Source organism: Bos taurus, chromosome 3, assembly GCF_002263795.3.
Source record: "Bos taurus isolate L1 Dominette 01449 registration number 42190680 breed Hereford chromosome 3, ARS-UCD2.0, whole genome shotgun sequence".
Classification (NCBI taxonomy): domain Eukaryota; kingdom Metazoa; phylum Chordata; class Mammalia; order Artiodactyla; family Bovidae; genus Bos; species Bos taurus.
In genome coordinates, this window is record NC_037330.1 from 67541319 (window position 1) to 67568686 (window position 27368).

Genomic DNA, 27368 nt, shown 5'->3' on the forward strand with positions numbered 1-27368 from the left:
AAAACATCTATTTCTGCTTTATTGACTATGTCAAAGCCTTTGACTGTGTGGATCACAATAAACTGTGGAACATTCTGAAAGAGATGGGAAACCCAGACCACCTGACCTGCCTCTTGAGAAATTTGTATGCAGGTCAGGAAGCAACAGTTAGAACTGGACATGGAACAACAGAGTGGTTCCAAATAGGAAAAGAAGTACGCCAAGGCTATATATTGTCACCCTGCTTATTTAACTTATACACAGAGTACATCATGAGAAACACTGGGCTAGAAGAAGCACAAGCTGGAATCAAGATTGCTGGGAGAAATATCAATAACCTCAGATATGCAGATGACACCACCCTTATGTGAGAAAGTGAAGAGGAACTAGAAAGCCTCTTGATGAAAGTGAAAGAGGAGAGTGAAAAAGTTGGCTTAAAGCTCAACATTCAGAAAACGAAGATCATGGCATCTGGTCCCTTCATGGCATCACTTCATGGGAAATAGATGGGGAAACAGTGGAAACAGTGTCAGACTTTATTTTTTGGGGCTCCAAAATCACTGCAGATGGTGACTGCAGCCATGAAATTAAAAGACGCTTACTCCTTGGAAGGAAGTTATGACCAACCTAGATAGCATATTCAAAAGCAGAGACATTACTTTGTCAACAAAGGTCCGTCTAGTCAAGGCTATGGTTTTTCCAGTGCTCATGTATGGATGTGAGAGTTGGACTGTGAAGAAAGCTGAGCGCCAAAGAATGGATGCTTTTGAACTGTGGTGTTGGAGAAGACTCTTGAGAGTCCCTTGGACTGCAAGGAGATCCACCCAGTCCATTCTAAAGAAGATCAGTCCTGGGTGTTCATTGGAAGGACTGATGCTAAAGCGGAAAATCCAGTACTTTGGCCACCTCATGCGAAGAGTTGACTCATTGGAAAGGACCCTGATGCTGGGAGGGATTGGGGGCAGGAGGAGAAGGGGATGACAGAGGATGAGATGGCTGGATGGCATCACCGACTCGATGGACATGAGTTTGAGTGAACTCTGGGAGTTGGTGATGGACACGGAGGCCTGGCGTGCTGCAGTTCATGAGGTCACAAAGAGTTGGACATGACTGAGCGATTGAACTGAACTGAACTGAAGACATTTCTAGTTTAAAATGTGCCAGTAGAGATTTAATTTTGTAGAATAAACATATTTACTTTTAGATAGTGTTATTAAGTCTATAAAGATTGCTAGAGAGATGTAATAATTATAAATGGATATATTAGGCACTAATTATATATTTTACATATTTTGTTTTGCTAAATAACTATATCTGTTATATCTAAAATTGTTGAAGTTTGTGATAGATTTAACTGACATTTTAGCAATCAATTTTTAAGATTTTCACACTTACTTTACTTCTTTCCTGGTACATCTCAACTGTTTCTGACAAAAATAAAATAGTAACTATAATAACTATAATCATTAGCATTCAACTAATGTAGAAGTAGAAAAGGACTGTTTCAAAACGTTAATTAAGCCATTTATAAGGCCTTTGTCCTTGGAAAAGTTGTTACAAGCAGAGTATGGGAGAAATAATTATAAGATTTGTTTTTGTTTGCAAATATGTCAAATGTTTCTATAATGACTATCATGACTAAATATGACTGCTTTTGTTAAAAATACTGTGTCAAACTTTAGAAAGTTTATTGTAAAAGAAATTTAGTTTCTAATTTTTAGGTACAAACAAATGATATTCAAAAAATTAATTTGACTGAAATTAACTATTTCTCTGAATAATGGCTTCTTTTAAGCACAAAGGTAGGATTCCTGATTTGTACTTCAGACTATATATTTTGAATGCAGAAGAACACTTACAAGCATTGTAATGATTGTTTTGGAAGAATAACATTACAGAAGTTACCAAAATTCTGCCAAAAACACGGAGTTGGAATTTAACTTTTCCTTAAAGTGTTAGTCACTCAGTCGTGCCCAACTCTTTGCAACCCCGTGGCCTAAAGCCCTCCAGGCTCCTCTGTCCTTGGAGTTCTCTAGGCAAAAATACTGCAGTGGGTTGCCATTTCCTTCTCCAGGGGATCTTCCTGACCCAGGGATCGAACCTGGGTCTCCTGCATTGCAGAAAAGTAACAAAAACCCATTATAGTAATTTTCAATTTTTTTCCCTCAAGTATTTACCCGTTTAGAAATAGTTGTATAACTGGAAACAAGCATTATTTATTATTGGTGTATTATTGAGGATTTTGTCTTTGTTTTTTTTTGTCTTTTTTGGTAGAGAATAAAATTAATTAGATGTACTTTTTGGAAGTTGGGAATTTTTGAATTAAGTTGTTGACACTTTTCTTAACAGAATGAGAAACTTTTCCTCATGGTTTGAAATTAAAAGGTAATATAAGAGTATGCTGATTTTGCACTGCTTTCTTAGATTCATGTTATCTTAATGTTAAAAAATCTTCTAGATTCTTAAAAATCTATGCAATCCTTGCTTGTCTTAGATGGCATCTCACCAAAATGTTGTTCACTCAGTCGTAGAAAAGTCCTCTCATACTCCTCAGAGCAACCTGTTCTTTCTTTGAACTGCTTGTTGGAAAATTTTCTTATATCTAATTGGGAACAATCTCTTATGCTTTCCACCCCTTCATTTTAGTTTTCACACTGAAGGCTACATAAAACAAGTCTAGTCCAGGTGGCATCTGCCAGCCATCATCAGATATTTGAAAAGGTACTACTTTTCTCCTCAACTTTCCAAGAAGATTCTGTTTCAAGGAAGACATTGCTGTGTCATGGAAAGACCATGGTCTTTTAATTGAGCAGGACTAAGTCCAAACTAAGTAGGCTAATTAATAATTTTGTTACTTTGGATGATTTACTTACCTCTTTTACTCTAGTTTTTATCATAACATGGGGTTAAAACTTTCAATGAAGAATTGTTACAAGATAATGTGTCCAGAGCACTTGGCACATTCTTGACACTGAACAAATGTTGGTTGTTTACAGATGTTGACTCTCTTCTCTTCTTCCTTTCCCTTTCTACCTGCCCTCTTCTGTATTTAGGAGAATGTATTTAAGAGCATGATTATTTTATTCAGGCAGAGAATGTGTTAAAGAAATGATAGGAATCACTTAGTTACTAACAATTGGGAGGAATAGGCCCAAACTACACCTTTCCATGTATCCATTAAGTTTTACTAAATGAAGAAACCATTGATCCATGTATCTGACTGGTGAAACTGTGTGTACATGTAGAAAAACTCAACGAGAATACAACTAGATGGTATACATAAATAATGAGAAATTTTGGGAGTGTGCACCTGTTTCATTTTTTTCTGTAAAAGATACGTGGCTTCTTTACCAACTGAGCTATCTGCTGCTGCTAAGTCACTTCAGTAGTGTCCAACTCTGTGCGACCCCATAGACGGCAGCCCACCAGGCTCTCCCATCCCTGGGCTTCTCCAGGCAAGAACACTGGAGTGGGTTGCCATTTCCTTCTCCAATGCATGAAAGTGAAAAGTGAAAGTGAAGTTGCTCAGTTGTGTCTTGACTCTTCGTGACCCCATGGACTGCAGCCTACCAGGCTCCTCTGCCCATGGGATTTTCCAGGCAAGAGTACTGGAGTGGGGTGCCATTGCCTTCTCCGAACTGAGCTATCAGGGAAGCTCAAAATGAAAGTTGCTCAGTTGTGTCCATCTCTTTGCAACCCCATGGACTACACAGTCTGTGGAACTCTCCGGGCTAGAACACTGGAGTGGGTAGCCTTTCCTTTCTCCAGGGGATCTTCCCTACCCAGGGATCGTACCCAGGTCTCCTGTGTTGCAGGCGGATTCTTTACCAACTGAGCCACAAGGGAAACTTATTGGAGTGGATAGCCTATCCCTTCTCCAGGGGATCTTCGCCACCCAGGAATCCAACCAGGGTCTTCTGCATTGCAGGCGATTCTTTACCAGCTGAGCTATCAGGGAAGCCCTAATGGCAAGCAAACAAGCTGACAAAAGGATTCCATGCACAAAACAACCCATTTCTTATATATATCATATTTCTGTATACAGTTTAAATTCATATTCATACTTGTAGCCATGAGCTTTAAATTTGCTTAACTCTGAGTTCACATATAATATGTTCCTGAAACACTAGTTTTACAAGATGTTAGTAGTTAATGGGTTAAAAAGAGTTTCATGGTATAAGTTAGTGAAATGCTTAAACAAAAATTACATTTTTTTCCTCTGGGACTTGAAAAATAAACTGATATGTATTGTGAAGGTATCAGATTTGAAACACCATTTTATCCTCTCTTGAGGACATGCTTTATTCTTGCAATTTATTTTACCAATATGAATAATGTAAAAACACAGACTAAAGGAAAATCACTAGACAGGGGAGGAAAATTCCTCTGTTCTCATAGGCTTGAGAATTAAACTGACATAAGAGAAGTTAACAGGAGAAAAGCATAGAAATTTTATTTAATATTTTTCTGTACAGATGGGAGTCTTCATAAAGGAAATGAAGACCCAAAGAAGCAGTTACAATTGAGAGCTTATATACTTTAATTAAGACACAATAAATTTGTGGAGGAGTGATGAGACAGAGGGGCTTGGGCAAGGGGCAGAAACTGTGGGAAAGTGACTAGGAAAACATATATGGGAAACTAATGGAAGATAAGGGTTATTTTAGTAGATTGGTTTGTATAGATTCATACTCAGACTCCAGTAATGAGAATGTTCTTCCCTTAATGGCACAGAGATGGTTCCTTTCTCATAGGAAATTTTATGATCTGCTTTTAGGTAGAAAGGTGGAGGTCAGAGAAGTCTCCCTGCATCTGCTGTTTCTCAGGTGTTTTCAGTTCCCAATAATACACCGAAAAGGCATAGCTTGGGGTAGCAAGGTAGTTCTCAATCCTTTCAACAGCATTCTCTAGAGTGTGGGTTGGCAATCCATGGCTCATGGGTCAAACAAGCTTGGTACCTGTTTTTGTAAATAAGTTTTATTGGGACACAGCCAAACCCATTCATTTGCATATTGTCTACAGCTAATGTTGTACTTTGAGGCAGAGTTGCATAGTTGGAAGAGAGATTCTGTGGCCTTCAAAGCCTAAATACTTACTCTCTGGCCCTTTATAGAGAAATGAAAAAAGACTCCTGCTCTAAAACCTTGAAATAAATAGCTTCTCAGAATCATCAGTATTTATGAACATGACTAATTTATACAACTACTGTTGTTGTTGTTGCTTAGCTGTTAAGTTGTTTCCAACTCTTTGCAAGGTCTGTAGCCCACTAGGCTCCTCTGTCCATGGGATTTCCCAGGCAGGAATACTGGAGTGGATTTTCCCGACCCACAGATAAAACCCACATCTCCTGATAAAACCCACATCTCCTGCATTGGCAGGCGGATTCTTTACCATTGACCCACCAGGGAATCCCTTATTCAACTACAATATATGTCTTAATTTTGTTTAGAAAATAAGGATTTGTCTACTTTATAAACATAAATGAAATGGTCTTTCTTTATGGCCTACAAATATAAGTACAAAGGAACCTATGTTAATATACTGAATGCCAAAATAAAAAAAATGGCTGAGCACCGAAGAGTTGATGCTTTTGAAATGTGGTGTTGGAGAAGACTCTTGAGAGTCCCTTGGACTGCAAGGAGATCAAACGAATTCATCGTGAAGGAAATCAGTCTTGAATATTCATTGGAAGGCAACCTGATGTGAAGAACTGACTTATTGGGAAAGACCCTGTTGCTGGGCAAGATTGAAGGCAGGAAGAGAAGGGCATGACAGAGGATGAGATGGTTGGATGGCATCACCAACTTGATGGACTTGAGTTTGAGCAAGCTCCAGGAGTTGGTGATGGACAGGGAAGCCTGGCAGGCTGCAGTCCATGGGGTTGCAAAGAGTTGGACATGACTGAGTGACTGAATTGAACTGAACTGATGTTGATACACATTACTACTTTTACAAGAAAGAATAACCATACGTACAAGCCCCTTAGGTCAAGTGGCTTGTACATAGTAGGCCTTCAGGAAATATATGTTGAACTTATAATTTATGATAAATTGAGAAAATATAAGACAAAAAGTATAGTACAAAAGGATTTTAGCTTTAAAATAAAAAAGCATCTGAATTTTGAAAGCATTTGTCAAATTGTTAGGAAAATCTGTTTTACATTTTTCATGTGTAGGGAATAGATATATACACTGTACACATTAAAGATGCAGAAAATGATGGGATATTATCTTTATATTGCTAGTATTAGTATACACTTAAATATCCTTTGCTACATGGATTACAAAAAAAGGGTAAATCCTAGAAGTTTTTAAGCTAATCATTTGTATATGGAAATATAAATTAGAGCATGTGTTGTGGGGGACTGTTTCTTGCTTTAAATTATTAAATTTGCAATGGTTACAAAAATACCTCCACTCCAGGCCAATTGTGCCTGCCTCCAAGTGCCAGTATAAAGTAGAGACTGAAACATTCAAAGGTGTGTTTGATGTGTGCTGTATTTGCTGCTTGACCGAGAATAGCTAGGAGAGCGGTACTCAGAAGAGCCAGCATCTCTGGACATGTGCCTCACACCCATTTAGGCTCTTCAGTTCAGTTCAGTTGCTCAGTCGTGTCCTACTGTTTGCGACCCCATGAATCACAGCACGCCAGGCCTCCCTGTCCATCACCAACTCCCGGAGTTCACTCAAACTCATGTCCATCGAATCGATGATGCCATCCAGCCACCTCATCCTCTGTCATCCCCTTCTCCTCCTGCCCTCATCCCTCCCAGCATCAGAGTCTTTTCCAATGAGTCAACACTTCGCGTGAGGTGGCCAAAATATTGGAGTTTCAGCTTCAGCATGAGTCCTTCCAAAGAACACCCAGGACTGATCTCCTTTAGGACGGACTGGTTGGATCTCCTTGCAGTCCAAGGGACTCTCAAGAGTCTTCTCCAACACCACAGTTCAAAAGCATCCATTCTTCGGCGCTCAGCTTTCTTCACAGTCCAACTCTCACATCCATACATGACCACTGGAAAAACCATAGGCTTGACTAGACGGACCTTTGTTGGCAAGTAATATCTCTGCTTTTGAATATGCTATCTAGGTTGGTCATAACTTTCCTTCCAAGGAGTAAGCGTCTTTTAATTTCATGGCTGCAGTCACCATCTGCAGTGATTTTGGAGCCCCCCAAAATAAAGTCTGACACTATTTCCATTGTTTCCCCATCTATTTCCCATGAAGTGATGCGACCAGATGCCATGATCTTCGTTTTCTGAATGTTGAGCTTTAAGCCAACTTTTTCACTCTCCTCTTTCACTTTCATCAAGAGGCTTTCTAGTTCCTCTTCACTTTCTGCCATAAGGGTGGTGTCATCTGCTACCGTATAACCTCAGATATAACCAATATCTGAAGTTATTGATATTTCTCCCGGCAATCTTGATTCCAGCTTGTGCTTCTTCCAGCCCAGCATTTCTCCTGATGTACCCTGTGTATAAGTTAAATAAGCAGGGTGACAATATACAGCCTTGACATACTCCTTTTCCTATTTGGAACCAGTCTGTTGTTCCATGTCCAGTTCTAACTGTTGCTTCCTGACCTGCATATAGGTTTCTCAAGAGGCAGGTCAGGTGGTCTGGTATTCCCATCTCTTTCAGAATTTTCCACAGTTTATTGTGATCCATACAGTCAATGGCTTTAACATAGTCAATAAAGCAGAAATAGATGTTTTTCTGGAACTCTTACTTTTTCAGTCATCCACTGGATGTTGGCCTTTTGATCTCTGGTTCCTCTGCCTTTTCTAAAACCAGCTTGAACATCTGGAAGTTCACAGTTCACATACTGCTGAAGCCTGGCTTGAAGAATTTTGAGCATTACTAGCGCATGAGATGAGTGCAATTGTGCGGTAGTTTGAGCATTCTTTGGCATTGCCTTTCTTTGGAATTGTAATGAAAACTGACCTTTTCCAGTCCTGTGGCCACTGCTAAGTTTTCCAAATTTTCTGGCATATTGAGTGCAGCACTTTCACAGCATCATCTTTCAGGATTTGAAATAGCTCCACTGGAATTCCATCACCTCCACTAGCTTTGTTTGTAGTGATGCTTTCTAAGGCCCACTTGACTTTACATTCCAGGATGCCTGGCTCTAGATGAGTGATCACACCATCATGAGTATCTGGGTCATGAAGATCTTTTTTATACAGGTCTTTTGTGTATTCTTGCCACCTCTTCTTAATATCTTCTGCTTCTGTCAGGTCCATACCATTTCTGTCCTTTATTGAACCCATCTTTGCATGAAATGTTCCCTTGGTATCTCTGATTTTCTTGAAGAGATTTCTGCTTCTAAGTTGCTTCAGTCGTGTCTGACTCTGTACGACCCCATAGATGGCAGCTATCAGGCCCCAATCTCCCTGGGATTTTCCAGGCAAGAGCACTGGAGTGGGTTGCCATTTCCTTCTCCAATGCATGAAAGTGAAAAGTGAAAGTGAAGTCGCTCAGTCGTGTCTGACTCTTAGCGACCCCATGGACTGCAGCCTACCAGGCTCCTCCGTCCATGGGATTTTCCAGGCAAGAGTACTGGAGTGCGGTGCTGTTACCTTCTCCGGAAGAGATCTCTAGTCTTTCCCATTCTGTTGTTTTCCTCTCTTTCTTTGCATTGATCGCTGAGGAAGGCTTTCTTATCTCTCCTTGCTTTTCTGTGGAATTCTTCATTCAGATGCTTATATCTTTCCTTTTCTCCTTTGCTTTTCACTTCTCTTCTTTTCACAGCTATTTGTAAGGCCTCCCCAGACAGCCATTTTGCTTTTTTGCATTTCTTTTCCATGGGGATGATCTTGATCCCTGTCTCCTGTACGATGTCACAAAGCTCCATCCGTAGTTCATCAGGCACTCTGTCTATCAGATCTAGTCCCCTAAGTCTATTTCTCACTTCCACTGTGTTATCAAAAGGGATTTGATTTAGGTCATACCTGAATGGTCCAGTGGTTTTCCCTACTTTCTTCAATTTAAGTCTGAATTTGGCAATAAGGAGTTCATGATCTGAGCCACAGTCAGCTCCCGGTCTTGTTTTTGCTGACTGTATAGAGCTTCTCCATCTTTGGCTGCAAAGAATATAATCAATCTGATTTCAGTGTTGACTGTCTGGTGATGTCCATGTGTAGAGTCTTCTCTTGTGTTAGGCTCTTCTCTTGCTATTAAAACAACCTTTCTTCCCCACTTCTACCCCTGAATCCTAACGCCAGCTATCTTCAATATGTGCTCTATAGCTCATTAGTCTTGTGCTTATTTTGTTGTTTTGAGTCGTATGACCCCATGGACTGCAGCCTGCCAGGTTCCTGTGTCCTCCACTATCTCCTGGAGTTTGCTCAAATTCATGTCCGTTGAGTCGGAGATGCTATCCAACCATCTCATCCTCTGCCTCCCCCTTCTCCTTTTGTCTTTAATCTTTCCCAGTGTCAGGGTCTTTTCTAGTGAGTAGACTCTTCACCTTGCGTGGCCAAATTTGGAGTTTCAGCTTCAGCATTAGTTCTTCCAATAAATATTTAGGGTTGATTTCCTTTAGGATTGACTGGTTTGTTCTCCTTGCAGTCCAAGAGACTCTCAAGAGTCTTCTCCAGCACCACAGTTCAAAAGCATCCATTCTTCGGTGCTCAGCCTTCTTTGTGGTCCAACTGTGACATCCACACCTGACCACCGGAAAAACCCTAGCTTTGACTATACTGACCTTAGTTAGCAAGGTGGTCTCTGTTTTTTTAACTCCCTTTCTAGGTTTGTCATAGCTTACTTTTCAAGGAAAGCTTATTTTGTTGCCCCATAATATTCATGAGGTAAGGAGTTGCCTGGAGGAGAAGTCTTGACCTATTCCCAGAGTAATTCTGCAATTTAGGAGTATTATGTAATGGTTAAGAGCACTGACTTTGAAATCAAACTCACCATGTTTCAGGCCTAGCAAAACCACTTACTAAAGTTTCTAGCTTGTGACTAGTCAAGTTACTCAATATAGTTTTGTCATGTTTGAAATAAGGTACTAATTATATAATTGTGTCACAGTGCTGTTGTAAGGATTAAATAAGATAATATATGTGAAGGTCTTATAAAGGAGTGGACCTTTTGGTCAGTACTCCATAAATGATAATCATGATTATGGGTAGTGGTGGTAGTTTTGTAACAATTGTTAATTTTCCTCATCTGTTAAGCAGGGTAGATTATATTATCTACCTTGAAGGCAATGCACTGATACATTTAAAATTCTTTAATGCATGGTGTATAGTAAATATTTAAGTGTTAACCATTATTATTTGCAGTTTCTGCTTGACTATTCTGGGTTCTTCTCTAAAGCATTCTTATCAACACAGATCTCTTATTTTACAAGCTGACTGGAAATCCCTTTCCTCTTTCTTGATTTCTTCTTTCCATATCAGTTAGGGATGTGGAAATTTTTGTGGACTCTACAGAAGTTATGTGTCTTTTAATTCTCTGGCTTAAAATTTGATAAGATGGTAATTTGTATCTGTCAAGGCATAGCTTGTCAAATTTATTGCCATAAAATTATTTTAGTATCCTCTTACTATCTTTTGAATGTCTGTATAATCTGTAGTGATATTCTCTCTTCTTTTTTTCTTTAAACCAGTTTTTTAAGAAGTTTATCAATTTTATTGAACTTAAAAGAAGCAGTTTTTGGTTGGTGATATTCCTCCCCCCCCCCACCTTTTTGTTTTGTCTTTTATTGAATTTGACTTTTTAATTTTCTTTTTTGTGCTTAGTTTGTGTTTCATTTGCTCTTTTTTTTTCAAATTTCTTCAGGTGGAATCTTTTTCATAAATTACTGATTTCAAATATTTCTTCTTTTCTAATACAGTTGTATAAAACTATACATATCTCTATAAGGATGATTTATGTACATCCCATACATTTTGAAGTGTATGAATAAAGAGTGTCACCTGCCATTTCAGTAAACAGGCTGCCCACCATCAAGCCATCAGCAACTGCAGCCACCCCTGACAATGCACCCTGAGGGTACGGAGCTCAGAATGGAGAAAATTGGAATACTGGCAGTAGATTGCTAAGATGCAAATCAAGTGAACAGTTTCAATAAGTCCAGACTCTTGCATCTTCCCATACATAGAAAAGTGATAAATTCATTAACTTGAGATGTCTGGTTTTTAAAATATAGTTAGCAGTAACCGTTTGATGTTGGATACCTGGGTTTTTTTTTTTTTTTTTTCTTTTTTTTCTTGCCCCTCACAGAAACTCCTGTATATCCTGACTTGTCACTTACCTCTTTGCAGCAGGCCCTCAGAGCTATCTGAGAGGCTGTATCCTGGACACAAGTCTTCAGTAAGTCTGCCGAATAAAACTTAAGGTTTTCAGCTTTGCATTCTTTTCAGTTGACAAATATATTTTCATTAAATTAAAAATATTTTCTAATATCCTTTGTAATTTCTTCTTGGGTTACTTAGAAATATATTGTTTAATTTCTAAGTATTTGAAGACTTTTCCAAGTTCTCTCTTCTGTTACTGATTTCTAGTTTAATTCCACTTTCTGGAATATTCTGTGACATCAGCCCTTAAAAAATTGAGACTTGTGTTAGAGACCAGAAATTGGTTCATCATGGTGAATGTCCACATGCACTAATACAGCATTTGCATTCTAGTATCACTGGGTAAAGTGAAATAAATATATCAACTACATCAAATTGGTTGATAATATTCAGATTTTCCATATTCTTACTGATTTTTTTTTTTACTAATTAATTCTGAGATTGTGCTGAAATACACAGTTACAATTTTTCCTTTCAGTTCTATCAGTTTTTGATATGTGTTTTTGAAACTTTAAGTACATAAAGCATTTAGCATTGGTACCTTTTTGGTGAATCAATCCCTGTATTAGTATGCTGCTGCTGCTAAGTCACTTCAGTCGTTTCCGACTCTGTGTGACCCCATAGACGGCAGCCCACCAGGCTCCCCTGTCCCTGGGATTCTCCAGTCAAGAACACTAGAGAGGGTTGCCATTTCCTTCTCCAATGCATGAAAGTGAAAAGTCAAAGTGAGGTCGCTCAGGCGTGTCCGACTCTCAGCCACCCCATGGACTGCAGCCTTCCAGGTTCCTCCATCCATGGGATTTTCCCTGCAGGAGTACTGGAGTGGGGTGCCATTGCCTTCTCCGTATTAGTATGAGAAGTTCTTTTTTTAATCCCTGTAATATTCGATGTTCTAAAGCAGGGGTCCCCATCCTCTGGGCTGTGGACCAGTACCTCCTGTCGAATTAGTGACAGCATTAGATCAGAAATAAAGTACACAATAAAGCTAATGTGCTTGAATCATCCTGAAACCATCCCCCACCCCAGGTCTGTGGAAAGATTGTCTTCCACAAAACCAGGACCTGGTGCCAAAAAGGTTGGGGACTGCTGTTCTGAATTCTACTTTGTTCTGACGCTAATATGGCCTGCCCAGGTTTCTTTTTCCATTTAGAAAAACAGATTTTCATTTCACTTTTAACTTATCTGTGTTTTGAATATGAAGTAGGTTTCTTATAGGTAGAATATCATCGAGTTTTATGTTTTTATTCAACTTGACAATCTCTGCCTTTTAATTAGAATACTAAGATCGTTTGTAGCTCAGATGGTCAATAATTTGCCTGCAATGGTGCAGACCTGAGTTCGATCCGTGGGTCAGAAAGATCCCCTGGGGAGGAGAATGGCATCCCACTCCAGTATTCTTGCCTGGAGAATTTTATGGGCAGAGGAGCCTGGCAGGCTATAGTCCATTTGGTCACAAAGAGTTGGACAGGACTGAGCGACTAACACTACTACTACTATTAAGATCCTTTCACTTAATGTAATTATCAGTAGTTAAATGGCATTTAAATCTGGTTGGATTTAGATCTGCTGTATTGCTGTTTGTTTTATATTTGCCCCATCTGTTTTCAGTTCCTTTTCTTTTTCTGTTTTCTGTTGAGTTTGTAGGATGCCATTTTAACTCCACTTTTGGTTTATTAAGTGAATCCACTTTATTAGTGTTGTTAGTCTAGGATTTATAATATGCATCTTTAATTTAATACAGTTTACTTTAAATAGTTGACTTCCCTGGTAGTCTTTTTACAAAGGCTTCCCTGGTAGCTCAGCTGTAAAAGAATCTGTCTGCAGTGCAGGAGACCCCAGTTTTATTCCTGACTCGGAAAGATCCCCTGGAGAAGGAAATGGCAACCCACTCCAGTATTCTTGCCTGGAGAAATCCCATAGACAGAGGAGCCTGGTGGTGTACAGTCCATGGGGTCGCAAAGAGCCGGACACGACTGAGTGACTAAACATGAACTTTAAATAGTATATTATTTTATATATAGTGTAAGAACTTTATAATGATATGTTCTCAGTTTCTCCCTTCCATTCTTTGAGCTATTGTTGTATATGTTTTGATTCTACATCTTTATGAGCCACACAATATATTATCATTTTTACTTTAAACAGTCGATTATCTTTTAAGGAAATTTTTAAATGAAGAAAATATTTTTATACATTTGTTTACCAGTTTACCATTTTTTTTAATTTTATTTTATTTTTAAACTTTACAATATTGTATTAGTTTTGCCCAACATCGAAATGAATCCGCCACAGGTATACCCGTGATCTCTCCTCTTTCTTTTGTGGAAGTCTGTATTTCCCTCTGGTATAATTTTCATTCTGCCTGAAGAACTTCTCTTAACATTGCTTGTATTATAGGTCTGCTGTAGGTATACCTTGTAGTATAGGTATTCGGTATACCACTTTGTATATTGCTGTGTATAGGTCTGCTGCAGTAAATGTCTGTTGAATTCTCAAAGCTTTTGTTTTACTGAAATTTTATTTCATGTTCATCCTCGAAAGACTTTTTTCACTTGGCACATTTTCCCTAGAATCTAGGTAACAGTTATTTTCTTTCAGTACTTTAAAGATGCCTTTCCATTGTCTTCTGGATTCCATGGTTGCTGACAGCACATCTTCAATTATGCTTATCTTTGTTCCACTGTAGCAGGAGTCAGTATACTTTTTCTTAAAGGACCAGATCCTAAATAGTTTAGGTATCTGATCTTTGTTGCAACTACTGAACTTTGGTGTAATGCGAAAGCAGCAATAGACAATATATAAATGAATGAGCATGGCTGTGTTCTCATAAAACTTTATTTGTGTAATCATGTGACTAACTCATCTGCTGTAGTTTGTTAAACCCCTCTCTGTAAGAACAAATCTCTTTTTACATGACTGCTTTTAAGGTGTTCTTGCTATCATTGTTTTTCTTTTCTTTTTAAAAAAATTTTATGTATCTGTTTACTTTTGGCTGTACTGGGTCTTCAGTACTGCGCTTGGGCTTTCTCTAGTTGTGGTGCCCAAGTTTCTCACTGTGATGGCTTCTCTTGCAGAACGTAGGCTGTGGGTGCAGGGGTTCAGAAGTTGTGGCACGTGGGCTCTAGAGTGTGCAGGCTTTAGTAGTTGTGACACATGGGCGAATTTTGATTATGATGTTCCTTTGTGTGGCTTTCTCTGTGTTTCTTGGTGTTGGGCTCTGTGGATTTGGTGGTTTATAGTTTTTATGAAATTTGAAAAAAAATTTCAGTCATTATTTGTTTAACATATTTTTGTCTCTCCCTATTTAGGACTCCAATTGCATGAATGTGTTCCTGCTTAATATTATGCCACGATAGGCATAACTTAGGCTCTGTGTATTCTTTTCCCTGCTCTTTTTCTTTCTGTGCTTCATTTGAGTAACTTCTGTTGCTATCTTAATAGTTCTCTGCTAAAGTGTCTAATCTACTCTTAATTTCATCCAATGTAGCTTTCATCTTATATATATTTTTCATCTCTAGAACTCCTATAATAGATCCTATTTATATATTCTCTTCTCTCATATGATCATGTTTTTCTTTACATACAATTTATAATAGCTGTCTTAAGAGCCCTGTCTACTAAATACATCACCTTTTTCATATATGGGTCTATTTCAACTGATTAATTTTTCTCCTGGCTTTGGGTGATATTTTCCTCCTTCCCATGCCCTTTTAAAAGATTGGATGCTAGCTGTTTTAATTTTGTTGTTGCTGTTGCTGGCTGTTACATTTTGGATTTTTGTTTTATTCATGTAATGAGTGTTGGATTTTGTTCTAGGATCAATTTGATTCCTTTAGGGATTGCTTTTAAGTTGTTTTAGCGGAGAAGGCAATGGTACCCCACTCCAGTACTCTTGCCTGGAAAATCGCATGGATGGAGGAGCCTGGTAGGCTGCAGTCCACGGGGCCTCTGAGAGTCGGACACGACTGAGCGACTTCACTTTCACTTTTCACTTTCATGTACTGGAGAAGGAAATGGCAACCCACTCCAGTGTTCTTTCCTGGAGAATCCCAGGGACGGGGCAGCCTGGTGGGCTGCCGTCTATGGGGTCACACAGAGTCAGACACAACTGAAGTGACTTAGCAGTAGCAGCAGGCAGATCCAGATCAGCAGTGGCTATAGGACTGGAAAAGGTCAGTTTTCATTCCAATCCCAAAGAAAGGCAATGCCAAAGAATGCTCAAACTACTGCACAATTGCACTCATCTCACATGCTAGTAAAGTAATGCTCAAAATTCTCTAAGCCAGGCTTCAGCAGTACGTGCACCATGAACTTCCAGATGTTCAAGCTGGTTTTAGAAAAGGCAGAGGAACCAGAGATCAAATTGCCAACATCTGCTGGATCATGGAAAAAGCAAGAGAGTTCCAGAAAAACATCTATTTCTGCTTTAATGACTATGCCAAAGCCTTTGTCTGTGTGGATCAGAATAAACTGTGGAACATTCTGAAAGAGATGGGAATGCCAGACCACCTGACCTGCCTCTTGAGAAACCTGTATGCAGGTCAGGAAGCAACAGTTAGAACTGGACATGGAACAACAGAGTGGTTCCAAATAGGAAAAGAAGTACGCCAAGGCTGTATATTGCCACCCTGCTTATTTAACTTATACACAGAGTACATCATGAGAAATGCTGGGCTGGAATAAGCACAAACTGGAATCAAGAGTGCCGGGAGAAATATCAATAACCTCAGATATGCAGATGACACCACCCTTATGGCAGAAAGTGAAGAAGAAGTAAAGAGCCTCTTGATGAAAGTGAAAGTGGAGAGTGAAAAAGTTGGCTTAAAGCTCAACATTCAGAAAATGAAGATCATGTCATCTGGTCCCATCACTTCATGGCAAATAGATGGGGAAACAGTGGATACAGTGGCTGACTTTATTTTTGGGGGCTCCAAATCACTGCAGATGGTGATTGCAGCCATGAAATTAAAAGATGCTTACTCCTTGGAAGGAAAGTTATGACCAACCTAGATAGCATATTAAAAAGCAGAGACATTACTTTGTCAACAAAGGTCCGTCTAGTCAAAGCTATGGTTTTTCCAGTAGTCATGTGTGGGTGTGAGAGTTGGACTATAAAGAGAGAGTTGGACTATAAAGCTGAGCGCCGAAGAATTGATGCTTTCAAACTGTGGTGTTCTGACTGCAAGAGAGATCCAACCAGTCCATCCTAAAGGAAATCAATCCTGAATGTTTATTGGAAAGACTGATGTTGAAGCTGAAATTCCAATACTTTCGCCACCTGATGCAAAGAGCTGACTCATTTGAAAAAACCCTGATGCTGGGAAAGATTGAAGGCAGGAGAAGGGGACAACAGAGGATAAGATGGTTGGATGGCATCACCGACCCAATGGACATGGGTTTGGGTGGACTCTGGGAGTTGATGATGGATAGGGAGGCCTGGCGTGCTGTGGTTCATGGGGTTGCAAAGAGTCAGACACGAATAAGCGAATGAACTGAACTGAACTGAACTTGTCTCTCTCTCTTGACTTAGGTCCCTGATATCTAGACCCTCTTTCAAAGGGCTCACCTAATTAGGTCAGTCTCTCACTCCAGGATAATCTCCTTTTTGACTAGTTGAAAGTCACTGATTAGGGACCTTAATAACATCTTCATAATCCCCTTGTCTTTGTTATATAATGTAACCTAGCAAAGGAATGATATCCAGTCTTATATTCATAAGTCCTGGTCCACACTCAAAGGGAAGTGATTATACAGCATATGCACACCAGGGAGAGGGAATCTTGGGGGCTCTCTTAGAATTCTGCTGACCACAATTTGATATATACTACAAGTATAATTTGAAGATTACAAATCATACTTTATACAGAGGATGTTGATAGACTGGAAATACTAACAAACTACAACTAATTAAACGGTTGAAAACAAATAGCTAAATTATTTGCGACCTTAGTGGATTGTTTTTTTCTTTCCTTAAAATATAATTTAACTGATCTGATATGCTCATTATATTTTAAGGAAAAAATCTTATTGAAACATTGTAAATTTTCTATTTGTTTTCTAGTAAACATGTATAATTTTTTAAATCCTCGATTTTTTCTTTTTACATAATTTTAATACTTAGTTCTGTTCTCTGTTAACTGTTTGAAGTTCTGTGGTTAATGTTCTCCTAGAAACATGAAAGAGGAGACTGAACACTGTTCACAATTGGCAATGTAGTGTTGCTAAGCTACCTATCTTTTTAATTTGAAATATTAGGCATTTCAATAATAGGTAGCCCTTAAGCTTTTAAGTGTTTGCTCATGACACATTGGAATGTTTTATATATGCTTTTCACCTCTGTATTATAGCTATTATTGTGAAAGTTACAAAAAAAGTGTATTTAATAGCAGTAGTGTAGCTTAACTACATAAAATTAGTCATTTTATAAGAAGCTCTAATATGGACACAAATGAAATTACAAGCTATACTTTAATGTGAACTTACCTCAAATGCAGCTGTACTACAAAATGCAATAATTATACCAATCTCTCATTTGATTGTAAGTAAAATCATTGTAGAATGCCTAAAATATTACCTATAGTTATTTTAAAAATACCAATATTGTTATTCTCTGGGAATATCATTAAATACATACTGAAAAAACACTTTATTTTATTATGTTGCTGTCATGCTATTCATGTTATTTTTTCTCAAAGTAGGATATCATGTACTAAATGGTATTATTGTAGAACATCTTCTAAATTTGTAAAAAATGAATATAGAAAGATTTTTCTAGGTGGACTCTTTCATTAAAAGTTTTTCCTCTGCATTCCTCTTTCCCCCATAAAAATAATTTAAAAAATACCTATCCATTGTAGAAAATATATTTTCAAAAGTATAGATAAGTGTAGAGAAAAGTTTGAAAGTACCTCTAATCCTATTTCTCTCACAGAAACCATATTCAGACTTCAGTTTCCTTTTTTTGAATATTGTTATAAGATCATATTTCATACTCAGTTTGCATTTTACTTTTATTTTCTTATTACAGTTCAAGCATCTTTCCAAATCATTAAAATTGAGAACATTCTTGATGACTAATTATGTTGATGTGCAGTATTTCTCATATTATCTATATAGTTTCCCATTTTTATTTTGTAAATAACAGTTAAGAAGAAAATCTTTGTGTAAACCTTTGTCAGCATTTCTGAATTCCTTACTGTAGAGCCTAGCTAGGAGTGCAACAGATTCTAGGAATGAAAAATTATGAACATTTTAAAGACTTCTGAACATGTAAATTGATTACTTTCCCTGAAAAGTTGACCATCCTTATTAACATTTACTAATTCAGTTTTGAAACAAGGAAGAAATAATTAACATGTTATTTTAACTTACTTTTATGATCAAAAATTATATTTTTCAGGTTTTTATTAGCTATTTGTAATTATTGTGAAAATTTTCATTTCCCAAAACATTTGTTCATAAATCCATGTGTCTTTTCTTACTTATTTTTGGCAGATCTCAAAGTACTGAATTTATCCCCCTTTCTGTCATGTTTTCTCATTTATTTGCCTCTTAGTTTGATTTATACACTTCATAAAATACCGATTTTTCAAAAGGTTCTTTTAAAAATCTCTCCACCTTTTTATTTCCATTTATTGCTTTTAAACTTATAAATCCCTTTACCCTGCAGATTGTCTGACATTTTGTCTCTTTTTACCATATTCACCTGTGGGTGGTTGCTGGCTAAGCTCTCAGAGGCATTGCATTGTTTCAGATCCCAGAATGCAACTGGTTATTCAAAGAGTGACCCTCCTGGCCCTAATGCTTGCTACTCTCAAACTGCATTCTTTCTTTCATCAGGATTTTCTAAGTGCCAGAGTCCTGTGGGTTTGGCATTGAACAAAGCAGATGCAAATCTCTTTCTGTCTGTCACCTTCCCCCTGCTAGTGTAGTATGGCTGGGGCATCACTCTTCCCAGTGCCTGGCTTTTACCATCACCATGATTTTGTTCCATGTGTCACTGCTTGGGTGTTATCTCCTCCTGTCCATCAACTAACATATGACACCTTGATCAAGGGCCAGCTCATCCAAGAAGTCCTTCCTGAATAGCCACCCACTGACAGTCCCCTTAGCTTGCAGGCCCTTTGACTCGTGCTCTTCACAATGAAATCCTTTGTAACTGCTCTCCACTGGTACTGTTAACATAGCTACCATTATGATGGACCCCTGGGTGCCACTTTACAAAAGTAGTTAAAAACATTGTTTTTTTTACATGTCATAAGTTTACATCTAATTCTTAATCATTTGAAGTATATTTTGGTTTGTAGTTTTGGTTTAGAAACAAAACTTCTTTGTTTTTCTTTTCTGGAAAATTTCTTTTCCAGATGTTAACCCATTGTTAGAGGACCAGTAAGAATATTTCCTTGCTCGTTGATTTGTTATAGTTCTTTTATAATATCCAATATAATATCCAAATTGTTGGATACTGAGCTGATTGACTACTTTCTATTCTGTTTCGTTGATCTTTTCTATTTTGTATCAGAAAAATATTATAGATTAGCTTTATCATATCCTCTTTGATATTCAGGACTGTTTACTCCTCTATACAGTAATATAGATTTTTACCATATGAGATGAATTTATAAAATGAGATTTTGTAAATTTATAAAATGACATTAAAAAATGAGATTTTTATCCTCATGCTGTGGATATTCCCAGATATTTTATGTTTTTTAGTGCTGTTGTGGATGAAATTTGTTTCTATTTTCCAACTCATTTTTACTGGCACATTGGAAGGGTATTTTTTTATATTTATCTCAGATCTGAACTCGTTGTTCTCAGTAATTCTAAGAGTTGATTTTATATAGTTTGTTGATACCTAATTGTAAAATCTGAAAATATGAAAATTATTTCTTCCTTGAACTGACATCTGGATTGGCTGAAAATTCCATAGTGATATTAATTAACAATATTAATAGTAGGTTTTTGTGTCAGAAAAAAACTAAAATTATGGTTAAGGTAGAACAGTGGTCAGTTTTCTGTTGGAAGCAAAATTATAGTTAAAAACAAATCATCTTTAATTATCCTGCTGCTGCTAAGTCGCTTCAGTCGTGTCCGACTCTGTGCGACCCCACAGACGGCAGCCCACAAGGCTCCGCCATCCCTGGGATTCTTCAGGCAAGAACACTGGAGTGGGTTGCCATTTCCCTCTCCAGTGCGTGAAAGTGAAAAGTGAAAGTGAAGTCGAGGTCATGTCTGACTCAGCGACCCCATGGACTGCAGCCCACCAAGGCTCCTCCATCCGTGGGATTTTCCAGGCAAGAGTACTGGAGTGGGGTGCCACTGCCTTCTCCGTTAATTATCCTAGATTAAATTAGTTGCTTTGCAGATTTACCATGTGTAAGATACATCAAGATTCTGGGAGAAACGAACATTTTTCTAGCAGAGGGTTGGGTGGGGGCAATATCCAATGAATATGAATTGCTGACTAACTTGAAAAGGAAAGGAACAAGACTTGAGCTAGAGTAGCTCAAGTAGTTGGGATGAGGAAGGTTAGAGAGAAGTGAGGTGAGTTAGTCTCTAGATTGCCTCACTTTATTTCCTTGGGAGCAGTTCCCAGCATGGTGACAAGTGGAGTCAATCTCTTCCCAGGAAGACTACAAGAAAGAGCTAAAAGTGAGCATAACTGCCGCTCCCTTAAAGTGAGGGTACGGGGCACAGAACATACACAAACTTTACCTTTAGAAGACACTGTAGCATGACCTCTACACAGTCTGCTATACATGTTGTTCAGGGGAAACAGGTGTTTGCTGCAGTCCTTAGTGAAATTTAGCTCAGGTGAGTGAAATGGGGCTGAATTTCTTGTTCTAGAATGCATCAGGGGATTATCTTGACAGACCTCCCTCACCTCGACCAAATTCATGATCCACAAGGAGCTGATTAGCCACCCTTCATGCTGGTTTTATATATACCATTGTTGCAGAAACTTGAAAAGTATGTAGATGAGAACTTTATTTTCTTATAATAAAGGATCAGGATTTTTCCTTCTATATTAATGGTCATCTCAGTAGGTGTATTTCATAGCTTTTGATGAATAATAAGCCAAAAGTTAGTGGCTTAAAACTTCAACTATTTCTTTGACTTTTAAGTCTCCAGGGTAGTGATTCAGGCTGAGTTTAGCTAAGCAGTTGTATTCTTAGCTGGGCACCTTCATGAGTCTCTGGTCAACCATGTCTTGGTTAGGCAATTCTGCATCTGGGAGATGGCTGGTTGCTGACTGGAGAACTTGAGTTCGTCTCCATCTGATGTCTTTTTTACCTCCAGAAGCCTTGCCTAGGTTTGTTTCTCATGGTGGTATTCTAAGAGAGAGCAGAAGCAGGCAAAGAAAGCCTCTTGAGGCTAGCATGGAATTAGGACACTGTTGCTTATGTTCCTTTCTGTTGGCAAAAAGAAGTCACAAGGCCAACTGATTTATGGAAGAAGGACATAGAGTATACCTCTTGATGAGAACTGCCATAAAGCAATATATTCAAAGTGTATGGACACAGGGAAGGAAGTATGGGGGATCAGGACCTTTTTTTTCCCTGTGATTAGTCTACCACAATTCGGTGAATAAAGGACTCAGAGAGGTGCTTAGGACACTATCTTCCAGCTCCCTTTTTACCTCAACCTTTTGTCCCTGCATCTTGTATTATTTTATCTTTATGCTATTCATTTGGTTTTGGCTTATTGTGCATTTTTATTCAAATCCATGTTAAATAAAATTTTTCTAAAGTTATTCTTTTGTTCTTTATGAAATCTATTCAGAGATATGTTCTTTGTGTCTTCGGGAAATTTCTTCTTCATATGTTGGAGTGTTTTTACTCATGGACCTCACCTTGGTTTTTGCCTTTTTCTTAGAATGCTGTCTGCATCTCTAGCAGAGCGTGTGGATGTTAATCACCATCTACTTAGATTTGGATCCTTTCGGATCTGTATCTGAAGAATAGTTGTTCAACAATTCCCAGTGACTGGTGGCCAGTCATCAGATGTGGTTTTGGTAAACTAAACTAGGGTCATGTGCTGCCGTGCTGGGTGTGCCTGGGTTTTGGACACTTTAAAAAGATGAAGTGTGTGGGAAAGACATTGTTTCTTAACATATACTATCGAAAGGATTTTTCCTGTATTTTCCCTTCTTTGCAGAGATGTTTGTTTGGATGTTGAGCCTTCTTGGATGCAGTAAACCATTGCCATTGCCTGCTACCTTCTGATATGCTCTTTACTGGGAATTATATTTAAATAGATGTAGAATGAAGTATGCCATTAATTGGTTGGGTAAGAGTTGCACTACTCTGGCTGCCTCATAAAGTCACCTTCTATGGCAACACTGTTTCTCTTAAACAGCAGGCAGAAAAAGGGAGAGAGTTAAAATCCCTTTCTCAGCTAACAGAATTATGTATTTCACAGAGCATAGCAATCTTTTGGATCCTGTGTACTATTCAGAAAACTGGGCCACCATTAATTTGTTTCTAGACCTGGTTTCCAGACTTACAGATAGTGAAATTATCTGAGGTTTCTCATCAGAGGTTAAGTTAATTTTAGTAGAGAGTGCTGTTGTCTCTTTCTGTGCCTTTTTATGTGCCTTTCCTGAGAAGATGGGAGCAGCTGCACAAGCAGGATTCTTCATAGATGTCATGCTAAGCTAAGAGTCCAAACTGTATTTAATTAATAATTCATTTTCCATTTTTTGTTAGTCAAATATATGTAATGAATATACAATAAAAAATAGAGCAACTGCAAATAGTAGTTTTGAAAGGCTGAGATTTGCTACTTTTGTTAGCTTGTACAGTGTTGTAATGTGAATACATATACCATTCCATAATACTTCTGGAGTAATAACATACATTTCTTGGTCCTCCATTCTTGCCTTCAGAGTTTGCCATTGGCAAACCACAGTTCTAGCACTTTGCTTTCACCTCTTGTCCTCTCCTGGGCATCAGTGGTCTAAATGTAGGACATATTTAGTTGAAGGATCAGGAAGCAGTGCCTCCGGAATTCTCTGAAACAGTTTTTAAAATAACAGATTGAAATAACTATCAGGACCAATCTTTGGAGAAATGCTAGTTACTTCTAAACAAGTTGCGTGCTGAATCACTTCAGTCATGTCCGATTCTTTGCAACCCATGGACTGTAGCCCACCAGGCTCCTCTGTCCCTGGGATTCTTCAAGAACACTGGAGTGGGTTGCCATTCCCTTCTCCAGGGAATCTTCCCAGCCCAGGGATCGAACCCGAATCTCTTATGTCTCTTGCATTGGCAGGCAGGCTGTTTACCACGAGTGCCACCTGGGAACCTAAGTTGTCTTATCTCTGGCAACTGTTTCTGGCTTCTGAGTTTAAGATGTAATGGTAAAATCACAACTTCGGGCAATCCATCTCATTGAAAAGTAACTAGAATTCCTATAGGTGCAGAAGTAAGATTTGCTGTTAACTACTTGATTATTTATTTCAGTAATCTATAATGAATCATAGTGCCTAAATGATGTTCAGCATTTTCTTACATGACTTGATTTAAACACCACCTGAAAGTTTTAGGTGCTCTTGGACTCTTGAAGGTTCACATCTATTGAACATTTAGCACTGAAATTCATTAAATTAGTTTATAGAACAGTTGTCTATATTATAACCTGTTCTTCTACAGTGCATAGTTTAATGCCAGATTTTGACTATTTATTTAACTTTTTAAAAGTAATAACCTAGTAACCTGTGTGTGTGTGTGTGTGTGTGTGTGTGTGTGTGTGTGTGTGTATTTTCAAATACTATATAAATCAGACTCCTAGTTACTGGGGAAAATGAATCATATCTCCTCAACCAAGTCAATACTCTTTAAAGTGGATTCTCAGGGAGCGTCTTCTGACTACTGTATGAAGGTGTGTTTCCACTAATAATGAATTTTTTTTTTGAGTTAATAGCTCTTTACTAGATAATCATTTCCCAGTTGTGGAAAAATAATTTTTTATCTTAAACTTGTTCATCCATTTGGCAAGAGTTACCAATGTTTGACTATTAGAGAATAAACAGAACAAAAACTGAGCAGCAGTTAATCATGTTTATTTAGTTCACTCACTTGTTTTTTCATGTCACATGCTTATGATACTTATATACCTACCTTTATTATAACTATGTTTTATATTAATTACTGTAGATTTTCTACTGAAATTAAATTAAGATTTTTCAGTGTTGCACAATGTTCCAAGAGCTTACAAACCATCTGAAGTGGTTTGAGAACCACTGAGCTTATCATACATGTTGATGTATGACAAAAACCATCACAGTTTTGTAAAGTAATTATCCTGTAATTAAGATAAATTAATTTAAAAAAAGTACTAGATGTGTTATGTGCAATAGGATTAATGTAATTAACACTGCTTTATGTTATATATGGAATTTGTAGAGTAAATTCTAAGAGTTCTCATCAAAAAGGAAAAAAGAAATCATTGATTTTTTTATATCACATTACAGTTGTTGCAAATTTCTTGAAGTGTTATTTATTCTCAGCATGACTTTGAAATTATTATCTATAACATTTTAATTTAAAAATTACATGTTACTTTATCAAAATTTGGTTTTTTAAAGTTTTGATAACTACAAATTCAATATAGTAATTCACTTCCTTTGTAAAAAAAAAAAAAATGAAAAGGATCACCTAATTGGAAATCAGGCATTTGCATAAATAACTTCTCCATTTATAAAATTAAAAGAAAATAGAATTTCTTTCTATCAAAATGTCCTTTAGAATATTTTCAGTGAGTTTATAATCTTGAATTCATTAGGTAATTATTAGATATTTTAAAGCATGTATAATAAACATAAATTTATAAGAATCATGGCAGTGAATTAATGGCATGGTCCTTACTGATTGCTGGTAGATTTGACTTGTGTTAATTTTTACACTCCTTTCCTCTTTCCCTCCTTCCCTCTCTTCCTTCCTTCTTTCTTTCCTTTCTTTTTTATTTTTCCATGTGATAATTTGAAGATTGGGTGAAGAGCATTACGTGTCCTGGTTATGTAGAGGAAAAAACAAAATATAAGATGTGGAAACCACTGAAAACCTTTCTGGAATCTTGTTTATATGGTGACTAAAGCAAATTTCAGATTACAGTTTTTCACTTTAATCCATCCTAGAATAGGATTCTCATAACTATCTGCACAATCTTGGCTCATAATCCGGGAAGTATTAATATAACTCATAAAGAGACAGTAGTCACAGTCAGGATCATAACGCAGCTGGTGAAATGACAAGTAAATGGGAAGACTTACCTGCCTTTCTATGCTGGACAAAGAAACATACAGGACATGTTTGTATGTGTGGAACCTGCGGACAGGGAAGGCTAACAATACATTTAATTTAATCTACATTACTACCCCTTAAATGCACACTCTGTGAATTACCTATTTTCTATCAGTCTTTATCAATTGTTAAATTTATAATGTCATTCTTGTTTTGCAGAAACCAAAGTTGAAGGATTGGCATCCTCCTGGGGGTTTTATTCTGGGATTGTGGGCACTCATTATCATGGTTTTCTTCAAAACTTACGGAATCAAGCATATGAAGTTCATTTTCTAAATGTGGTGATGTATGAAGACTGCATGAAAGGCTACAACACTGAATATAAGTTCATGTCAATATATTTTCAAAAATGTATTGTTCTTGTGTGACTTGGCAGAAAGTATAAGCAAACTGTAAATTTGAATGAACTATTGGTTTTATAACTTAAAGAAAAATTATTGTTAATGCAAGCGCTAAATGGTATTAAATATATTTCAGTTTTTCATTTTGTGTGTTATTAAAATATTGGGATAAAGAGGTCACAATATTCTCACTGACTCTTTGTGAAAATAAGAATTTCCCTTTGTTTAATCCCCTTTCATTTGGAAAAGAAAAAAATGTGAAGACATTAAATTCTCTATTTTTATGTATATTCTCCTAGTCTTTTTTATATTTTTTTCCAAAATAGACATCATATAGAATGTTTTGTCAGTTGTCACTTTGCAGTATGTTGTCAACCCTTTGCCTCTCCTTGGACATTCTTCAAGGACACATTATGAATGGCTGTGTACCATCCATTTTATGAATGTACAGAAATTTATTTAATATTCTTCTATAATTAGACTACTTTGTTCCACAAATTTTCTTTTGGTTCATTCTTTGATGTGTTAATATGGACTTCCCTGGTAGCTCAGATGGTAAAGAATCTACTCTCATGCAGGAGACCCAGGTTCAATCCCTGGGTCAGGAAGATCCCCTGGAGAAGGGAATGGCAACTCACTCCAGCATTCCTGCCTGGAGCATTCCATGGACAGAGGAGTCTGACGGGCTATAGTTCATGGGTTTGCTAAGGGTCAGACATGACCAAGTGACTAACACTTTCATGTGTTAATATTTTATTTATCAGCTATTCCTGGAATTCTACAGCTAAAATTGTAAATAAATATGAAAAATTAGGTTTTTAATCTGGTACTGACAGTCTCCAGGGCTTTATTTACTGTCAGTTTATCTGGAAAATTTAAGATCTTTGGAAATGTCACATATTGACTGCTCAAGAGAAACAAATCCCATCATTTTTCGTTTCTAAGCATTCTGTGATCCTTTAGAATTGATCACCTCTTCAGTTTCCTCACTGACAAAGATACTGCTTTTTCACTGGCTGCCCCCTGGCTGGGTCTGCACTTTTTCTGGACAGTCCCATAAAGTGGACAGACTGCAGGAAAAATTTGTGCTTGTGGCCATGTCCTTGTGTGTGACTGATGCATCATGTAAGACAGTAAACCTCTTGTCTGGTCTCTGATGAGATGCAAGAGCTCATATCCCCGTGACAGACTTTCATCTTGCCGGCCATCTTCTATCTGTCTCATAACTGGAAATGGTATTGAGATTGTGCTTTGCTGTCAGACCCAGATATTGTTTCTTCACGTATGAGGGGGAGAAAGATATCCTGAAAGTTGATTATTTGTGACCCTGGGATACATTTTTGTGTTTTATCTGTTTTATCCAGAAACTTTGTGTTAATCTTAAAATCACTATGAAGATATGTTTTGTAATTATAGGAAACATTCAGAAGACAACTCTTCT

General features: G+C 37.6%; 1 protein-coding gene across 1 annotated transcript in view; it reads left to right on the forward strand.

Annotated features, from left to right (window-relative positions):
- Nucleotides 1-26107, forward strand: part of PIGK (phosphatidylinositol glycan anchor biosynthesis class K) — a 136895-nt gene extending 110788 nt beyond the window's left edge. The window contains exon 11 of the mRNA NM_001077880.1: nt 25746-26107. Coding sequence (NP_001071348.1) covers nt 25746-25862 — 117 coding nt within the window. The 3' untranslated portion in view covers nt 25863-26107. The remainder of the gene's footprint in view (nt 1-25745) is intronic.
- The last annotated feature ends 1261 nt before the right edge of the window (nt 26108-27368 follow it).